The following is a 21,400-nucleotide window of genomic DNA, read 5'->3' as shown; positions in this document are numbered from 1 at the left end:
ATATTAACACAAAATCATTTTCAAATGACGTTACCTCCACTACATGGTAGGCCAGCTTCCATTCTTCTCAAAGCAAACACATAGCCAGACTATCTAACATACATCTACTGGTACTCTGACAAAGTAAAACTAACCTCTCTGGCCAAGATCTGAGGTCTCAGAAAAGGACTTAGGCAGAACAGAGCTATATTGATACTACGGAGGATGAGTGCATTTATCAAATTCGCAGCTTCAGTCACATTTATGGTCAAAACAACCTGAAAATTGCCGTGACAAATAAAGTATCCGCCTTTCACCTTATAACAGTAGCATGGGTTGCACAACATCGGCAAGAAATCAGAGCCAACTGCGTTTCCACATGGCCAAATCCTCTGGCCGCAAGCTCTTCGTTTGGTGTGGAAATCAAGTTTCGGCCGAATCCAGTCTCCGTCGTTCGTTGGCGTTCGTTGGCCTAGTCTTCATGTGTCTTATGATGGAATCGTATGTTTTCTTTATTTTTTTATTTTTTTTTAATTTGCTGCCTCCAGTCCCAAATTTTCTTTATTTATTGCCCGTACGAAGCACTTCAGGGCATAATTCTTAGTATGAAGCGCTTTCGTGTACCATGGGATCACATGCACAATGTTTGCAATAGGCGAATTGGTTTAGTTACACGTGTTAGGCACTGGAGAATTTCTTTATAACCTTTATGTACAATTATTACACCTCTGACTTGAATTACGTTTCGCGTGTTTTACGCTATCAATTTCTGTCTTACGTATATAGCCAGGAGCTATATTGATATATTTAGTATATAGAGAAATCAAACGACTTACACGAAAATAAATATTTTAATACCTGATTCGAATGCTTAATTATCGTCACTTTTGAGAAGAATTCCACGTATGTGGGTTATAGTTTTTTGTTCTAGCGTCATGCTGTTTTCTGTGAAGTTCTCACTAGTTCTAACGGGAGATGGAACTGTCTTGTTTCCTGACATACTGCGTCAGGATTTTTCTTTATCGGAAAAGAGGACCCCTAAGATGAAAACGGAATGTATAACTACACAGAGTAAGCCGCCACTTGCTCTCACTTTGCGGTGGCCACCCGTCGTTGTGTCAGGTCCGTGTCTTACAGAGGAATTCTAAACGAAAAAAAGACTAGCTTAATTAGAGTTGAAATACATGCGTAGCCCGTAAGCCTACTCTAGTTATTGTTTAACACCTAATTGTACCATGGACAGGCAAATGTATTGTCGATACATTGAGAAACATTCAGTGCGGTGGTAAGATGTATTCTAATTACGTCGTCTGCCTGATGTTCCAGAAGACAGTGAAGATCTTGGAAATACGATGCAAACATCTTGTACATACGATACTTGCGAACAAGGAATGTTAGAAGTGGGTACGTAGTTAAAACACGATATTCCGGATGTTGCATTACTTGGGAACCAATAATGTACTTGAAAATATGCTTATAACCCAAAACCTAGATTGTGCAGTAACATTAATAAAATTTGTGAATCTGAGCAATAAAACAGTGTTTGTTTGGGTAATTTAATTACTGCGATTAATAAAACTGGACATTGAACATGCACTGGACATGACTTACGATCAACACAAATTCTTTGAAATTATATTTCGATGACAAAAAAATGTGATTTTCTGCAATAAGTGGTATAAGCCGAACTTACAGTGTTCGGAGTGACCGCTGTAAAGCATAGATAGCCTCTCTTTGACGATTATATACCTCTTTGGTCTCAACTGTATACTTAATGTGGGAAGACGTAAGTATTTATAAGATACTTGCTAATAATCTACAGTTATTTAGGTACTTAGTGAAGCGGCAGACGGTAACTGAACATTGAAAGATGAACAAGCTCACCATACGATATTCAGACCTCCTTGGAAATAACCAGTTATTTCCGCACTGAATACCAATATTTCTACCTTTCTTGCAATAACTTTTCGTATGTGTAACAGTATTTATTCTGATCTACATGCAACTAACCGTCAACCTGTTAGAGACAAAAAAATCTCAGTACTTTGCCGAAGTTCGGTGAACTGACCGCCCTCTTTTCGATTGACGAAGCGGTTACTGTCGACTAGAATCGGAAATCTATTGACTTACTTATGACAGAGTCCTAAAATGTTATTTTTGTGTTTCGTGATTTCTATCTACTGGCAGCTTGTTAATGACTTTGTATGGTACTAAACAGGTCCCCATTCTACGTCCCTATAATTCCGCTCATACCTGACTTGCGTTTTAGGTCTGCATTTTACTGTTCCTGGGCAAAAATGTTCAAAAATGGTTCAAATGGCTCTCAGCACTATGGGACCTAACTTCTGAGGCCATCAGTCCCCTAGAACTTAGAACTACTTAAACCTAATTAACCTAAGGACATCACACACATCCATGCCGGGGGCAGGATTCAAACTTGCGACTGTAGCGGTCGCACGGTTCCAGACTGTAGCGCCTAGAACCGCTCGGCCACCCCGGCCGGCACAATAATGTTATTATGGAGCATATTCATTGGGCTGTAACACTCCAAGTCTTTTCTGGGGCTACTATACAGTGTAATATATGTATAAGGTCACGATCAGCAAAAATAATTTTACTCACCACGTTCATAATACACTGGAGAGCCAAACAAACTAGTACACCTGCCTAATTTCGTGGACCGCCCCACGAGCACTCAGAAGTCCTGCAGCACGACGTGGCATCGACTCGACTAATGTCTAGAGTAGTTCTGGAGGAAACTGATATCCTGCAGAGCTGTCCATAAATCCTTAAGAGTACGATAGGGTGGACACCTCTTCTGAGGAGCACGTTGCAAGGCATCCCAGATATGCTCGGTCATATACACGTCTGGGGAATTTGGTGAACAGCGGAAGTTTTTAAATTCAGAAGAGTGGAGCCGCTCTGTAGCAATTCTGGGCGTGTGGGGTGTCGCATTGTCCTGCTGGAATTGCTCAAATCCGTCGGAATGCACAATGGACATGAATAGATGCAGGTGATCAGATAGGATGCTTAAGTACATGTCACCCGTCAGAGTCGTATTTACATGTACCAGGGGTCTCATATAACTCCAACTATACACGCCTCACACCATTGCCGGCCGGTGTGGTAGGGCGGTTCTAGGTGCTTCAGTCTGAACCGCGCGACCGCTACGGTCGCAGATTCGAATCCTGCCTCGGTCATGGATGTGTGTGATGTCCTTAGGTTAGTTAGGTTTAACTAAGTTTGGTTTAACTAGTTCTAAGTTATAGGGGACTGATAACCTCAGATGTTAAGTCCCATAGTGCTCAGAGCCATTTGAACCTCACACCATAACAGAGCCTCCCGCAGCTCGATAGTCCCCTGCTGAAATTTAGTATCCATGGATTTGAGAGGTTGCATCCATACCCGTAAACGTCCATCTGCTCGACACAATGTGAAATGAGACTCGTCCGACCATGCTACAGGTTTCCCGTCATCAATAGGCCAATGTCGGTGTTGACAGAGCCAGGCGAGGCGTAAAGCTTTGTTTCGTACAGTCATCAAGGGTACACGACTGGGTCTTCGGCTCCGAAAGCCCATATCGATGATGTTTCGCTGAATGATCCGTACGCTGACAGTTGTTGATGGCCCAGCATTGAAATCTCTAGCGATTTATGGAAGCATACAACCTTTTAGGTGGGGCAGTCACAGCTATGACACAACTGGTTTCGCGGCACTAAAAGTTACATCTTCAGGTGAACAAATGATGTTATAATCATATGTTCACCTGAAGATGTGGCTTTTCGTGCCACGAAACCGGTTGTGATCCAGTAATACAGCTGAAGCTGTTATTAATACTCAAGATGCATTTGAGGAAGAGTTGCAATTCTGTCACGTTGGACGATTCTCTTCAGTCGTCGTTGGTCCCGTTCTTGCACGATTTTATTCCGGCCGCAGCGATGTTGGAGGTTTGATGCTTTTACCGGATTCCAGATACTCACGGTACACTCATGAAATTGTCGTACGTGAAAATCCACACTTCATCGCTACCTCGGAGATGCTGTGTCTCATCCCTCGTGCCACGTTCAAAACTAATTAAATCTTGATAACCTGCCAATGTAGCAGCAATAGCCGATCTAACAACTGCGCCAGACACTTGTCGTCTTATACAGGGTGAGTCACCTAACATTACCGCTGGATATATTTCGTAAACCACATAAAATACTGACGAATCGATTCCACAGACCGAACCTGTGGAGAGCGGCTAGTGTAATTGGTTAATACAAACCATACAAAAATGCACGGAAGTATGTTTTTTAACACAAACCTACGCTTTTTTTAAATGGAACCCCCGTTGTTAGCACATCTGAACATATAAACAAATACGTAATCAGTGCCGTTTGTTGCATTGTAAAATGTTAATTACATCCGGAGATATTGTAACTAATGTTGACGCTTGAGTACCACTCCTCCGCTGTTCGATCGTGTGTATCGGAGAGCACCGAATTACGTAGGCATCCAAAGGGAACGGTGATGGACCTTAGGTACAGAAGAGACTGGAACAGCACATTACGTCCACACGCTAATACCTTTTTATTGGTCTTTTTCACTGACGCACATGTACATTACCATGAGGGTTGAGGTACACGTACACACGTGGTTTCCATTTTCAATTACGGAGTGGAATAGAATGTGTCCCGACATGTCAGGCCAATAGCTGTTCAATGTGGTGGCCATCATTTGCTGCACCTAATTGCAGTCTCTGGCGTAATGAATGCCGTACACGCCGCAGGCTGCCACAATACGTTGTTTCATATCCTCTGGGGTTGTAGGCACATCACGGTACACATTCTCCTTTAACGTACCCCACAGAAAGAAGTCCAGAGGTGTAAGATCAGGAGAACGGGCTGGCCAATTTATGCGTCCTCCAAGTCCTATGAAACGCCCGTCGAACATCCTGTCAAGGGTCAGCCTAGTGTTACTTGCGGAATGTGCAGGTGCACCATCATGCTGATACCACATACGTCGACGCGTTTCCAGTCGGACATTTTCGAGCAACGTTGGCAGATGATTCTGTAGAAACGCGATGTATGTTGCAGCTGTTTGGGCCCCTGCAATGAAGTGAGGACCAATGAGGTGGTCGCCAATGATTCCGCACCATATATTTACAGTCCACGGTCGCTGTCGCTCTACCTGTCCGAGCCAGCGAGGATTATCCACGGACCAGTAATGCATGTTCCGTAGATTCACTGCCCCGTGGTTTGTGAAACCCGCTTCATCAGTAAACAGGCAGAACTGCAACGCATTCTCTGTTAATGCCCATTGACAGAATTGCACTCGATGATTAAAGTCATCGCCATGTAATTGCTGATGTAGCAACACATGAAACGGGTGAAAGCGGTGACGGTGCAGTATGCGCATGACACTACTTTGACTCAGTCCACCGGCTCTCGCAATGTCCCGTGTACTCACGTGTGGGTTTATGGCAACAGCAGCTAACACGCCAACTGCACGCGCTTCTCCTGTGACGGGCCTGTTACGGACCCGTTTGGGTGTTACGACCATACCTGTTTCATACAGTTGGCGGTAGATGTTTTGCAATGTGCGGCACGTTGGATGCTCTCTGTCCGGGTACCGTTCTGCATACACCCTGCAGGCTTCAGCTGCATTTCGTCGACACTCGCCATAGATGAGTATCATCTCCGCCTTTTCAGAGTTCGAATACACCATGGTCACAGTTCCTACAACACTACACTATCACAGACGCCTGGTAACACGGTGTACTACAGTTGGTCTGCGTGCGGAGACGAATGCAGAATAACAATAGCAGCAAGCGCTACATGCGGACACTGCGACAGCTAGACCAAACCACAACAGTGCACTACAGCCACACTCGTAAACACGGTCGTCATCGTAAACATGTCCCTGCAGATGCTGCTCGCCGACCGTGGCCCGTGTTTGTTACAACACGCAACTGAACGTCGGAGGTTTCAAGCGTCAACTTTAGGTTACAATATCTCCGGATGTAATTAACATTTTACAATGCAACAAGCGGCACTGATTACGTATTTGTTTATATGTTCAGATGTGCTAACAAAACTAACGTGGTTCCATTTAAAAAAACGTAAGTTTGTGTTAAAAAACATATTTCCATGCATTTTTGTATGGTTTGTATTAAGCAATTACACTATCCCCTCTCCTCACGTTCAGTCTGTGGAATCGATTCGTCAGTATTTGATGTGGTTTACGAAATATAGCCAGCGGCAAAGTTAGGTGGCTCAACCTGTATAGGCGTTACCTACCGCAGAGCCATATTCTGCCTCTTTACATACCTCTGTACTTGAATACACATGCGTATATCAGTTTCTTTGGCTCTTAAGTGTATAAATGCTTTGTAATTTTCTGTCAGCATGTACGAGAAATTATTACATACAACGCTAGTGCTGTAAGTTTATGTAAAAGGATAAAAATTGCTACAAGTTAATAATAACCACTATGTAACTGTAAAATTACTTATACATCAAAATTATCACCTTATTCGCTTGTAATCTATGCATTCGAGTGTGCATCTAACGACAATGAATGCTGTGATCCATACAAGCGCAACAAAATACAGATTTCACTTTCGTAAACATGAATTAAGTGGTATAATGTGGGTGTAAGAGTGAAACTGTTTGCCCTCTACTTACGCAACCCATAATTACAATGTTATTTGCACTGTTCGTCATTAAAACACTAGAAGGTATGCAGAGACATGAATCAACATCTAACTGATGTGATGTGCACTAGGTTCTTGGGAATGTAAATGATTAACGATTCAGTGCAGCTAGGTGTGACGCCATTTACATTTTGTATGGAAAGAAATATTACTCATTTGGTTTCTCATTCAGTAACCGTATTTGAATTTTGGTTGTGAGAAGATAATGTTATGCTTTGTGAGAGAATGATAAAAAGTCTACCAACACATGTGGGAATTCGTCAGCGAAGGGCTCATGATGTATGGAGGCTTCAGCTTAACGTTCTGCGATACTGCTGCTCGCATCATTCGGTATGCCATGTAAGTCTTAAGGATATGCAACATGTGGACTGAGTAGGGCAAAGTTCGCTCGGATGAGCAGGATTGAAGATTAAGTCAGGAACGTTGAGGCAGGAAATGAGCTTGTTTGTGGACAGTAACGTGCGCAATGTGACCACTGGACGCAAGAGTGACACGACGCCGTTTTTCCATTCGCAGTTCAGTTTAAAGCACCACTACGTACGTATCGATATGTGGAGACCGATGTGAAAGAACGTTGCCAAATTGTATTCGTCGTTGTCGGCATGTTAGTATGTGCTGCCGTTGGGTACGCAGTACGACCACATCTAGTTCGCATAGCCGACAATTTGGACAGCAGCCACTATATTTCTGACCTATCAAGGCCTTCGGATGTGCAGTATCTTCGGAGCCTCCCTGACGATATGATCCAACAAAATAACGGGAGAGCGAATGTTGCCAATGCTGTCGTGACTTACCTCGATACAGACTGTTTTTAACCGTTTTCCTGGCCATCATTCCCCAGCCACTGCAAATGATCAGCGCTGGCACAGACTTGACGTAAGATGGAATTGTGTATCCGTGTCTGTCACACAAAACAAATTAGACTCGATGGCCTACTGAATTAAAGCCATTGTCAGTGCTGGTGGTGGCAGCTTTGTGCACTAAATTTCGCACCCTATACACCCTCAAGTCATCTACGAATATAGTTACGTATTCTCCTTATTATACAGTATTTGCTATTTTCTATTCTTTATAATGTACCTGTGTTAAAGACTAGCAGTGTACATTACGTTTCGTAATTTCTGAATAAGTGTGTTGTTTCGCCACAGATAGAAGCAGTTATACTGCATCTATCCCACTAGAATTTCTATTAGGTGCTATAGCGGCCAGATGTTATTTATGCTCGGTAGACGAGTAAGACGTATGAGTATTTCTCACTTAGTCAGAACCTGTACAAACCAGCACTGACGCGCATGTGTAAGTGAGCGGGCTCAGGGTAGCGTCAGTGAGAACGCACACACGCGACCTGCCTGCTCCAGAGTCCAGCTGCCCCTGACAGTAACTGCGTTACTTCGGCAAGAATAGCGCGTCCGACGTCCCGCGAAACTAAGTTAGGCGCGGCCTCCACACGGGAGCAAGTCGCCCCCCTCCCCTCCCCCATCACGACAGCTCGCCGCTTCGACGCCTCCTGTCCTTAGCTTTAACCCGGATTTGTCCGCTCTGGCGGAAGCCGCAGCTTTGTTCTCGAGAATCCCTGATCAGTTGCATCTACGATTATACGTCGCAGCTCACTTCATGGTATGCGCCGGTGGGTACTTTTTATACCATTGCCCCTCCACCCCCTCCACTTTTTCCAGTATCAATTGCGAATGGTGCATGGGAATTTTTTGTTGACATTTGACCGTTCCGCTTTAAATTTGATCTTTGTGGACGTTTCGTGAGATCTACGTAGGCAGTGTCCTAGAGACCATTCCTCAGCAGCAGTAGGAGAAAGCGGGTAGATGCTCTGGACACTGACCTGTCATCAGGCGTGCCAGCAGCGACGGAAATTTAACTGTGCTGAGGTATTACTGGGAGACTCACGCACAGAGTGACAATTATTGAACTGTATGAAATAAAATCCTCATAACTTCTGAACGGTTTGCGTTAGGGTGCCAAAACTGCACGGTTGGCCGTGAGGCACGATGGGAATTAGTATTATATGTATGGTTTGGTTTAGATACGAAGCCCACTTTCATTTGGATGCGTTCGTCAGTAAGCAAAATTGGCTCGTTTGGGGGACTGAGAATCCGCATTTCGCAATCAAGAAGTCTCTCCATCCTCAACGGGTGACTGTGTGGTGTGCTGTGTCCAGTCGCGGAATAATCGGTGCGATATTCCTTGGTGGCACGGCGACTACCGAACGCTGCGTGAATGTTTTGGAAGGTGATTTCATCCAGATTATCCAAAGTGATCCTGATTTCGACAGGATGTGATTCATGCAAGACGGAGCTCGACCCCATCAAAGCAAGGGGTGGGGTGCGGTGGGGGTGGGGGGGGGGGGAGGGACTTAGGGAGCCGCATTCTGGATCTAGGGTATACAGACGCCACTTCCATTCGCCTCAATTGGCTGCATTGTTCTCCGGATCTGAACACATGCGACTGCTTTCTGTGAGGCTGTATTAACGACAGTACAGCAATAACCCCAAAACCTACGATGAGCTGAAAACAACCACTCGGTAGATCATCGACACTTCAGCGGTCATGCAGAGTTTCGCTATTCGTCTGCTCCACTTCATCGCCAATGATGGCAGGCATATCGAACATGTCATGACCTAAATCGGAATATCTGTAGTGACGTTTACGTGTTAAATAAAGTGTTTGCGCGCGCCGTAGTTTATACTAATTTGATGTTTTTTCCATATAGTTCAATAATTATTGCCTTTTATTACCAAAGCGGTAACTGCGGTCGCACCGTCTACGACGTCAATATTAGTGCAAACATTGATCGTCGCTTACGTAGCAATAGCATCTGAATTGGCTTCCCTTACAGCTGCCCGAAACCACGAGAAAGGGGAGGTGACCAATTGCAAGCCTCAAAAACAGGTGTAATTCCAGTAGAGACTTGTGGTTTTCAAATTCATCGACTGCAAGACGTGAATTTAATCTTGATCTTTCCTATCAAAGAAAGACGGAACAGAATTCGTGACTCCTGCAGAAGAAACAATAGGTACGCATCCGACAGCATACGCTACCGATGTGTTCCAGAACGCCGAGCATGAAAGGGGTTTCTTCCGGGAATCATACCTCGGATTCTGTTGGTAATATAAGGGAACGATCGAGTGTTTGGGGTAGCCCTTGGGCTAGGGACCATTTGTATACCCAACAGAAGGGTCGTAATATTTTTACTGTCGTATAGTAAAGACTCAAAGTTTGAATGTTGCACATTTCCCCCAGCGAATGGAGCTAATCGGCTGATTCCTTGTCATTAGATGACGTCTACGGTGTACCTTAAGAAGCTTATGGAGGCACCATTTATTCCATGGGTGGCTCCTGAGAACACCCAAAATAAGCGTTTCTTGCCATCTTTTTTGCCGTCAGTAGGAAATTCCTCGAATTTTGTCACTGTATCTAGGCATTTATCTAGAAGTGCAGTCCTCCCGTTTCCGAGAAAAACCCCAAAAATATGGTTTTTGGGTACCAAATCTGAGCCGCGGATTCCAAGAAGGCTATGCACAGCAAATGATTTTAATTTGTACAATGTAGCCAGTTCGCTTCTGACTGGGGTTCTTCGACTGACACTTCTTTTCCTGCCGTTTCGCCAGAACATCAGAAAAATCAGCAAACAATCATCATCCGACGATCCCGATACAGAAACCAACAGGAAATTCTTTTAGCGGGTGGTCACGAAAGTGTTAACAATTTTGTGTTACGATGTACTCCTAATATCCCGGTGGACAACCTTGCAAAATTTCATGTCATCTTTATCTGTTTCCGGAACACAGAAGTTTGAAGTCATAAACATAAAATATGTACGTCAGACCCGGAGTGAGGTGGAAATATAGTTCATACAGCGACATTAGACGGAGAAATATGCTTCATAGTGTCTCCGTTATCTCTAGGATTGAACCTGGTGCAATATTAGTTTTCATTTGTTTCAATTTGATGTAAGTAATCTATCAAAATTTTACTGATGAATGAATTTTTTTTCATACGAGTAGCATACACTGCTGCAGCAAGAAAAAGAAAGAAACCAGCGGAAAAATGCTCCTATAGCCCACGAATATGGTGCCTGAGAAGTGGGCTCCCAGTTGTCTAATCCGACCTTCCTCAGCACCTTAAAAAATTTTCCAAAATGTATGTATTTGCATTTTTTTATGCTGTAACAGAGTGTCAATGGAAAAGAGACGGAAAAGTAATAAATAGTGACAGTCGTTGTGGTACAGAAAGAGTGAAGGAGGCAGTGAGATAAAGAGAAGGACACAGTGGTAGTGGAATACAGCTGACAGCGACAAACAGTGCCAGAAGAAATGGGACGGAGACAGTAAGATTGGAAGAGGCATAAAGAGAAGGAAGAAATTGGTACTGGGCGAGAGCAAGTGACAGCGAGAGACAAAGTCTATGACAGTGACAACGAAGAAAAGAGAGGTAGTGGCAGAGAGAAGAGACAGCAGCAGTGTGAAGGGATGGATGAAATAGCAGTAGTAAGAAAGAACAAGAGTGAGACAGTGACACTGAGAGAAGACAGTAGTAGTAGGACAGAATGAAAGAGACAGTGGCTGTGAAACAGAAGATAATAACAGAGAGGCACAGGTAATGAGTTGGGCTGAATGAGGATGGGGAAGTGGGAGTCGATGGGATGACCTACTTACAGCGATGGACTAGTGTCGTGCTAAGATTATTGGGAAAATTTATAAAGATGCTGAAGACAGTGAAATGAGGCAACTGGTACCCCACATTTCAGACAGCATCTGTTAAAAAGGAGCGCCCGCATCTCGTGGTCGTGCGGTAGCTTTCTCGCTTCCCACGCCCGGGTTCCCGGGTTCGATTCCCGGCGGGGTCAGGGATTTTCTCTGCCTCGTGATGGCTGGGTGTTGTGTGATGTCCTTAGGTTAGTTAGGTTTAAGTAGTTCTAAGTTCTAGGGGACTGATGACCATAGATGTTAAGTCCCATAGTGCTCAGAGCCATTTGAACTTTAAAAAGGAGCATTTTCGCCTCTTTTCTGCTTCTCCTATAGGAACATTTTTCCTGTGCTTAACGTTATGACCACACTTTCCGAACTAGGGCTGGAAACAATTGGAGCGCAAAACTTGACTCTTGAGACGCCCGTTTAAGAAATACTGTTATTCTTGGCTGGAGACGAAACTATTTTACAAATTAGGATGAAAAGTGGACAATAAACGCTGATTCCAGTGTTTTCATAGGCGTACTCTCCGTGCGCATTGGTTTGCAGAAGCATGTCCCACGACATTTGCAGAAGGATGTCCTACCGTATATTAAATTGCAACGATTCTGCGTACGGGTTGTTTTTGACTACTGACTAAAGACTCGTGCAGCGTGTTAGCAAGTTGGATACCTAAGTGCACACTGTACCTGCACGAGCAGGCCCCTAATGTTGAGACTACACATCGAAGAAGCAATGACGGAAATAAAAGAAATATTTCAGAATGGGATTAAAATTCAGGATGAAACACTACTAAGATTCGCTGAGGACATTCCTATCTTCAGTGAGGAGGAAGTGCAGGATTTATGATCAAGGGATCGAAACGTCGAATGAGTGCAGGAAATGGACTGAGGGAAGACCGAAGAAAGGCGAAAGTAATAAGGAGTAGCAGGAATGATACCTGCGATAAAACTGATGACCGCGAGATAGACGAAAGTATTCAGGTACCTTGGAAGCATAGCAACACATGGAGGATGAAGTAGGTCATAAAACGGTGACTAACATTTGCAAGAGCAAGCTTCTAGCATCAAATACAGAAATTCATTTGAGTAAGATATTTCTGAGAATGTACGTTTAGAGCATAACATAATGTGCTAGTGAATTATGGAATACTGCAAACCGGAAAAGAAAAGAATTGAATTGTTTGAGACTGGGTGCTATGATTAAAATTACCTTGACAGGTAAGATAAGAAACGAGAGCTTCTCCGATGGATCGTATAGGAGTGGAAGACATTAACAATAAGAAGGGGTAGTATATATGGCACGTGTCAGCACCTCAAGAAATAACTTCCTTGAGATAACTGTAGAGGAAAAAAAGTATGGGGTAAGACAGAGATCGGAAATTATTCAACAAACAACTAAGTACAATGGTTGCAAGTGCTCCTCCTCGATGGACAACGGCCCCCTTGTAGTGTGTGCCAGTGAATTTGGATGAACATCTCAGCGACGGTTCCCAAGTTGCTAAATGAACCTGTAACGAAATGCGCCGCTCTTCTTTGGATGTTCCTTATTTCTTACATAAATCCTGGCTGGTTAATGTCTAAAGTGACATGCAATGCATTATCAGTTGCAGAGTAATGCCATTGCAACTGGCTAAAATAATTGACACACACAGCTCAGTCAAGCAATGCACCTCGTTACGGGGTGTATTAGTCCCACAAACTCGTACTGGCTACCGGTCCTTAGTAACATTCCACCACCATCCACGAGAAGATCACAGTCATTGCTGAACGTATGTACAAACATAAAAAACAACCCAGATACATTCAGAAATCTGATCATTAGAATCCCACCGACTGCAGGGAAGAAAACCATCATGGCTCACAGCAATAAACCTGGAGGACAGTAACGTTAACATTTAAGAAGCCTAGAACGATCACCGTCAGGAGTAATTTTCCCTGACGCACTACAACCCCATAGGGTCTCCCAGGAAGTGACCAGCAGATTTTCCTCTGCTCTGACGAAAATGGTGCGTACTGAATCGGATCAGAACTGACGGTGACATATTCGGAACATACCCACACCAATGGGGAAGAAAGTGCTCCCCTGAGTGTGACTGTGGCGAAGGGCAACAAGCAGTACACGACGTAACATTTGAATGTTCCCTCAGAGCATTCAAAGGGACCACTGAAGATCTACACTATTGCTAGCAAATCCCGCAGTCCCTGTCGTTCCATAACAGTACTAGAGGCCGAAAACGCTTCGTAGCAAATATTGCCATGGATATTTTCAGTTTTCTGTGTCCAAGCTCCCCAGACGAACTACACCAGAATGCGAAGTTGGCCCTGCCTTGCCTCTTCCCAAGGACGCGACACAATATTCGCCGGTGACCATTATCCAGGCAGATATTCACCTCGCGTCCAAAGGTACCCACACTACCACTTCATCCGAAGAATGACCAATACGTAGCTTACCAGTATCTTCAGATTAGAGACTAGTAACCTCACCCATCACAAAACCATAAGTGAATTATTACACCGTACCACGAATGAGTTACGCAATTTGGTCACAATTGATATTCATACAGGTATCGACGGAAAATGCGAAATTATAACTTTGGCGACCGATGGATGGATATGTGCTGCTACAGCGCAGTTTTGCCACGCAGCTGGCAAGGATAGTGCACAGGAAACATACCGATAGCAGGGCATAACGTCTCCGCGAACTTCATTCCTTGTACTCAGTTCAAATGGTTCAAATGGCTCTGAGCACTATGGGACTTAACATCTGTGGTCATCAGTCCCCTAGAACTTAGAACTACTTAAACCTAACTAACCTAAGGACAGCACAAACATCCATGCCCGAGGCAGGATTCGAACCTGCGACCGGAGCAGTCGCGCGGTTCCGGACTGCGCGCCTAGAACCGCTAGACCACCGCAGCCGGCGTGTGTACTCAGTTGGACAGTAACTATACCTAGCAATCAGGTGCTGTAGCTGGACTCAAACAAGCCACCTGGAGTAATGGGTATCTAGAGCCTGTTGTATATCATGCACTTTAAGAGGGCCAGCTGTGTCTCGCATGACCGCTGTCTCCTAAAACCGTGCTGGTTTCTGCATATGAGCTTCTCAGAGTCTAGAAAGGTCATTATGTCTGAACACAAAATATGTCCCACGATTCTACAACAGATCGATGTTAGTGCAATTGGCCGGTAATTATGTGCATCCGATTTCCTACCCTTTTTATAGATGGCTATCACCTGGGCCTTCTTCCAGCCCCGTGGAACTTTCCGCTGTTCCAACGATCTCTGATAGATGATGGATAAGAACGGTGCTATATTTGTACCACAGTCAACATAAAATCTTACGGGAATACCGTCTAGGCCAGATGCCTTCCTGGCGTCCAAGGATCGTAACTGTTTTACAATCCCAGATACACTAAATACTATGTCAGCCATACTTGCGTTAGTTCGATAATTGAAAGGGGGAATGGTGTTGCAGTCCTCTACCGTAAACGAGTTTTTGAAAGCTAGGTTTCGAATTTCGGCCTTCTGTTTATTATTATCCGTTACGTTACCAGTTCTGTCAGCAAGAAAAGATAGTGAATTATTTGTATTGTTAATAGATTTTACGTACGACCAAAATTTTTTGTGGCTATTTTTAGAATCTGGAAGATAAAATATTGCTTTCAAATTCGCTAAAAGAATCTTTCGTAGACATTCTGAGAGCTCCTTTCACTTCGCCTATTTTCTGTTTTTACAATGATTTGTTCATCTGTGAATGTACAGGGTTATTACAAATGATTGAAGCGATTTCACAGCTCTACAATAACTTTTTTATTTGAGATATTTTCACAATGCTTTGCACACACATACAAAAACTCAAAAAGTTTTTTTACGCATTCACAAATGTTCGATATGTGCCCCTTTAGTGATTCGGCAGACATCAAGCCGATAATCAAGTTCCTCCCACACTCGGTGCAGCATGTCCCCATCAATGAGTTCGAAAGCATTGTTGATGCGAGCTCGCAGTTCTGGCACGTTTCTTGGTAGAGGAGGTTTAAACACTGAATCTTTCACATCACTATGCGTGAAACTTGCCCGCACGCGTTCAACGGTTTCTTCGCTCACTGCAGGCCGACCCGTTGATTTCCCCTTACAGAGGCATCCAGAAGCTTTAAACTGCGCATAGCATCGCCGAATGGAGTTAGCAGTTGGTGGATCTTTGTTGAACTTCGTCCTGAAGTGTCGTTGCACTGTTATGACTGACTGATGTGAGTGCATTTCAAGCACGACATACGCTTTCTCGGCTGCTGTCGCCATTTTGTCTCACTGCGCTCTCGAGCGCTCTGGCGGCAGAAACCTGAAGTGCGGCTTCAGCCGATCAAAACTTTATGAGTTTTTCTACCTATCTGTAGTGTGTCGTGACCATATGTCAATGAATGGAGCTACAGTGAATTTATGAAATCGCTTCAATCATTTGTAATAGCCCTGTACATCACATCTATCGATTTCCATCCCATTTGGATAATTCCTTCGCGCTGTATCATTTTTATTAATATTGTTTTGTTTTTTTTTTTTAGAGTGGTTAATGAGTCTTAAACACTATAGCAGGCTACAGTGTCCTTCACGATTGCCACTCGACTGGCCAGCTAATCGTGAGTCATGTGGGCGTGTCCGCAGGTGCCGTCCAAGAACGTGTCCGACCACATCCTGAAGCTGACCGTGTTGGACGCGGGCCGCGCCAAGCGCCGCAACGTGATCGGCCACGTGTCGCTGCCCCTGCGCGAGCTGGGCACCGGCGGCGAGCAGCGCCTCTTCAACATGGACCTCGAGAAGGTGCGTCTCGCCGACCACTCACACGGCGACCACTACTGAGTCCCGTTACAGCTTATCGACTGCACTGCGGTCTGCACCAGCACAATGTGGCATCGACCCAACAACAAACGCTTGGTGAAACTCATCCTACCTACCGGTTTCCTACCGTTTCTCCCCTGCTCTGATGCCAAATACACTGGCGTCCAAAATTGAAGCAACAAACCGAAATGTCACATAATTGCGTTTGTTTTGCCACAAAACAGTATAAACAGATCATAGCTGTATATAAACAGTATATACACTAAAGCAATTAAAATTGCTACACCAAGAAGAAATGCAGATGATGAACGGGGATTCACTGGACAAATGTGTTATACTAGAACTGACATGTGATTACATTTTCACGCAATTTGGGTGCATAGATCCTGAGAAATCAGTACCCAGAACAACCGCCTCTGGCCGCAATAACGGCTTTGATACGCCTGGGCATTGAGTCAAACAGAGCTTGGGTGACGAGTACAGGTACAGCTACCCATGCAGCTTCAGCACGATACCAATCAAGAGTAGTGTCTGGCGTATTGTGACGAGCCAGTTGCTCGGCCACCATTGACCAGACGTTTTCAATTGGTGAGAGATCTGGAGAATGTGCTGGCCAGGGCAGCAGTCGAACATTTTCTGTATCCAGAAAGGCCCGTACAGGACCTGCAACATGCGGTCGTGCATTATCCGGCTGAAACGTAGGGTTTCGCAGGGATCGAATGCATGGTACAGCCACGGGTCGTAACACATCTGAAATGTAACGTCCACTGTTCAAAGTGCCGTCAATGCGAACAAGAGGTGACCGAGACGTGTAACACCAATGGCACCCCATACCATCAAGCCGGGTGATAAGCCAGTATGGCGACGACGAATACACGCTTCCAATGTGCGTTCACCGCGATGTCGCCAAACACGGATGCGACCATCATGAGGCTGTAAACAGAACTTGGATTCATCCGAAAAAATGACGTTTTGCCATTCGTGCACCCAGGTTCTTCGTTGAATACATCATCGGAGGCGCTCCTGTCTGTGATGCAGCGTCAAGGGTAACCGCAGCCATGGTCTCTGAGCTGATAGTTCATGCTGCTGGAAACATCTTCGAACTGTTCTTGCAGATGGTTGTTGTATCGCAAACGTCCCCATCTGTTGACTCAGGGACAGAGACGTGGCTGCACGATCCGTTACAGACATGCGAATAAGATGTCTGTCATCTCGACTGCTAGTGACAAGAGGCCGTTGGGATCCAGCACGGCGTTCCGTATTACCCTCCTGAACCCATCGATTCCATATTCTGCTAACAGTCATTGGATCTCGACCAACGCGAGCAGTAATGTCGCGATACGATAAACCGCAATCGCGATAGGCTACAATCCGATCTTTATCAAAGTCGGAAACGTGATGGTACGCATTTCTGCTCCTTACACATCACAACAGCGTTTCACTAGGCAACTTCGGTCAACTGCTGTTTGTGTATGAGAAATCGGTTGGAAACTTTCCTCGTGTCAGCACCTTGTATGAGGTGCATTCAAGTTCTAAGGCCTCCGATTTTTTTTCTCCGGACTGGAAAGAGATAGAAACATGCGCATTGTTTTAAAATGAGGCCACGTTCATTGTCAATACGTCCCAGAGATGGCAGCACCGTACGGCAGATGAAATTTTACCGCCTGCGGCGAGAATGAGAACTGTTTTAAATACTTAAAATGGCGACGTTTTCCTTACTTGAACAGCGTGCAGTCAATCGTTCTCTGAATTTGCGTGGTGTGAAACCAATTTAAATTCATCGACAGTTGAAGGACACATGGTGATGGAGTTATTGATGTGTCGAAAGTGCGTTCGTGGGTGCGACAGTTTAATGAAGGCAGAACATCGTGTGACAACAAACCGAAACAACCTTGGGCTCGCACAAGCCGGTCTGACGACATGATCGAGAAAGTGGAGAGAATTGTTTTGGGGGAATGCTAAATGACTGTTGAACAGATCGCCCCTCCAGAGTTGGCATTTTTGTGGGTTCTGTGCATACAATCCTGCATGACGACCTGAAAATGTTAAAGTGTCATCCAGGTGGGTGCCACGAATGCTGACGGACGACCACATGGCTGCCCATGTGGCATGTTGCCAAGCAATGTTGACCCGCAACGACAGCATGAATGGGACTTTCTTTTCGTCGGTTGTGACAATGGATGAGACGTGGATGCCATTTTTCAATCCAGAAACAAAGTGCCAGTCAGCTCAATGGAAGCACACAGATTCACCGCGACCAAAACAATTTCGGGTAACCGCCAGTGCTGAAAAAATGATGGTGTCCCTGTTCTGGGACAGCGAGGGCGTAATCCTTACCCATTGCGTTCCAAAGGGCACTACGGCAACAACTGCATCCTACGAAAATGTCTTGAAGAACAAATTCCTTCCTGCACTGCAACAAAAACGTCCGGGAAGGGCTGCGCGTGTGCTGTTTCACCAAGACAACGCACCCGCACATCGAGGTAACGTTACGGAACAGTTTCTTTGTGATAACAACTCTGAAGTGATTCCTCATGCTCCCTACTCACCTGACCTGGCTCCTAGTGACTTTTGGCTTTTTCCAAGAATGAAAGACACTCTCCGTGGCCGCACATTCACCAGCCGTGCTGCTATTGCCTCAGCGATTTTCCAGTGGTCGAAACAGACTCCTAAAGAAGCCTTCGCCGCTGCCATGGAATCATGGCGTCAGCGTTGTGAAAAATGTGTACGTCTGCAGGGCGATTACGTCGAGAAGTAACGGCAGTTTCATCGATTTCGGGTGAGTAGTTAATTAGAAAAAAAATCGGAGGCCATAGAACTTGAATGCACCTCGTAGGTGTCGCCAACGGCGCCAACCTTGTGTGCATGCTCTGAAAAGCTAATCATTTGCATATCACACCATCTTCTTCCTGTCGGTTAAATTTCGTGTCTGTAGCACGTCATCTTCGTGGTGTAGCAATTTTAATGGCCAATAGCGTAGAATACAGAACGTAAACAACAGTGGCATGCACAACGGTGGACGTACATTCTGGCAACTGGTTAATGCACTCAGTATGGGGTGCGACCACCTTTGGCAGCAATACAGGATCGATAGACCACGCAGCATCCTGTAAATTATATCTCATGTTGTGGCAATAAAGCCCATTCTTCCTGCAGCGCTGACTGCAGGGTGTTGGAGAGTGGTTAGTGGATGCCGACGTGATGCAACCCATGTCTCTAGTGCCTGCCGTCCGTGATCTATGGGATTCAAATTGGGAGACTGAGTAGGGCACCCCATGCGTGCAATATCTCCCATTTCCAAGAAAACATCAACTATCAGTGCTCTATGATGTCGGGCATTATCGTTCATCAGTACGAAGTCTGGGCCGACAGCACTTTGCAACAACCGCACATGAGGCCCCAAGATCTCGTCTCGATACCAGGCAGCAGTTAAACCTTGCCGATTCACCCGTAAAATTTCATGAAGAGGTTTCAATACAATCTCTGCCCTCAGCATTAGGGAGCCTCCTTGATATCAGCCTCTTTCCACAACGTCTGGGACCCGAAATCGTGCTCCACGTTCCCTCCAAATGCGAATCCGTCGTTAGTCACTGCCGAGGCCAAATCTGGACCCAGCTGTGAAAAGAACATTGGCCCACTGTTCGACCGTCCAGGTGGCACGTTGACGGCTCAACTATAGACGTTCCCTTCTGCGAAAACGCGTCAGAGGTACACATGGAGCAGGTCTCAAACAATAAAGGCCACTCTACCGAAGCCTTCACTGCACGGTTTGCCTCGCTGCAACACGACCAGTGGACGCTGCGAGCTCAGATGCCAGTTGCCGTGCAGTACTAAGGCAGTACCGTCCCGTCGTGCCCTTACAGTCAAATAAAGGTCCTCTCTTTCTGATATTCAACGTGGTCGGCCCCGCCCTGGTCTTCGGGATACAGTTTCGATCTCTATAAACTATCGCCACATGCGTAAAAGCAACAGAACGATTCACATTATGTCATCGGGCCACATCAGTTTGCCACTATCTTGCTTCCATTCTCCCCATGGGCCTCAATCGCAGACCCTGGTAGGCGTCTTCTCTGTGCCAACTGCCCTGATGTCATCGTTGGTGTGGTTGTCCGTTGACTCGAATACATCTTCCGTACAGGGCACGATCGTACGGACATCTGTTGACACTTTGTACGATTACATCGTTAGACATAGGACGGGGAAATTGTGGTTTCTCGCTTTTATTTTGGACACCATTGTATATGTGCATAAAGTCCAAAAGAAAAGGAAAGTAATTTTGGTTTTTGTGCGATGGAGGAAGATAGAAACACCAATAATTTCCACCGATACGATCTCAAGTACCACCCTGTCGTAACAAAACAATGGCGGCCGCACTGGAGACTTACCACCCCTCTCAGCTTTGTACATATAGGCCGCACATAGGGGAGCATGCAGAACATTACTCTAGCTGACATTAAATCTCAACATCCTCTGACTGGAACTGGGTAGCAATAATCTCTTCTATATTTATAAATTATGGACATCGCCCTGTCATAGGATCATATTTCTTATTCTGTTCTCCTGCTGAAAAGGCTGCAGTATATAGCAGTAGCAGAGCGTGACTCCAGCACCAACTTCTGAATGCAGTTACTGGATTTCGAAACTTGTTGCATTTCCGGAAAGCTGGTTCAAATATTAATTCCATGTTTCTTTACTAGGTTTAAGTTCCACTGCTTTCGCAATTCTACGGGTTTGTTTAATTAGTACTGCCGTATTAAATGTTTTGTTAGTAGGCGACTGATAGCAATTCATTAGGTGCACATCTGGTTAATTTTGTGCAATATCATATGCGAACACACTAATTAAGGAAATTAAATATTGTACACTCTAGACTAACTGAGATACGGTGGGTGCGTGACTTCAAGTGCTTAGTCTCTATGTCTGTCACAGCTCTAATGCGCTGCATTGTGAGCAGCGAGATTTCTTGCAGTTATTGACTGTTCCGTCCGTTCTCGGTAGAAAATTTTGTACATTATCAATGAAACGCGAACAACACTGATACAATATTCTACAATATTCACTATTTGTTACACGAACCGGTTTTCATCAGGTCAAAGATAAGTATGTGGTGCAATGAAATTTTTTTGCCGGCCGAAGTGGCCGTGCGGTTATAGGCGCTGCAGTCTGGAACCGCGAGACCACTACGGTCG

At 45.0% G+C, this 21,400-nt stretch overlaps 1 protein-coding gene across 1 annotated transcript in view; it reads left to right on the top strand.

Annotated features, from left to right (window-relative positions):
* LOC124594624 (synaptotagmin-15-like) overlaps nt 1–21,400 on the top strand; it is a 159,341-nt gene that overhangs the window by 116,098 nt on the left and 21,843 nt on the right. Inside the window, exon 6 of the mRNA XM_047132996.1 lies at nt 16,038–16,193. Within this exon, the coding sequence (XP_046988952.1) occupies nt 16,038–16,193 (156 nt within the window). The remainder of the gene's footprint in view (nt 1–16,037; nt 16,194–21,400) is intronic.

The sequence above is a fragment of the Schistocerca americana genome, chromosome 2, assembly GCF_021461395.2.
Source record: "Schistocerca americana isolate TAMUIC-IGC-003095 chromosome 2, iqSchAmer2.1, whole genome shotgun sequence".
NCBI classification, from domain to species: Eukaryota; Metazoa; Arthropoda; class Insecta; order Orthoptera; family Acrididae; genus Schistocerca; species Schistocerca americana.
Note: the sequence above shows the minus strand (reverse complement) of the source record. Positions and strands in the feature narration are given on the sequence as shown.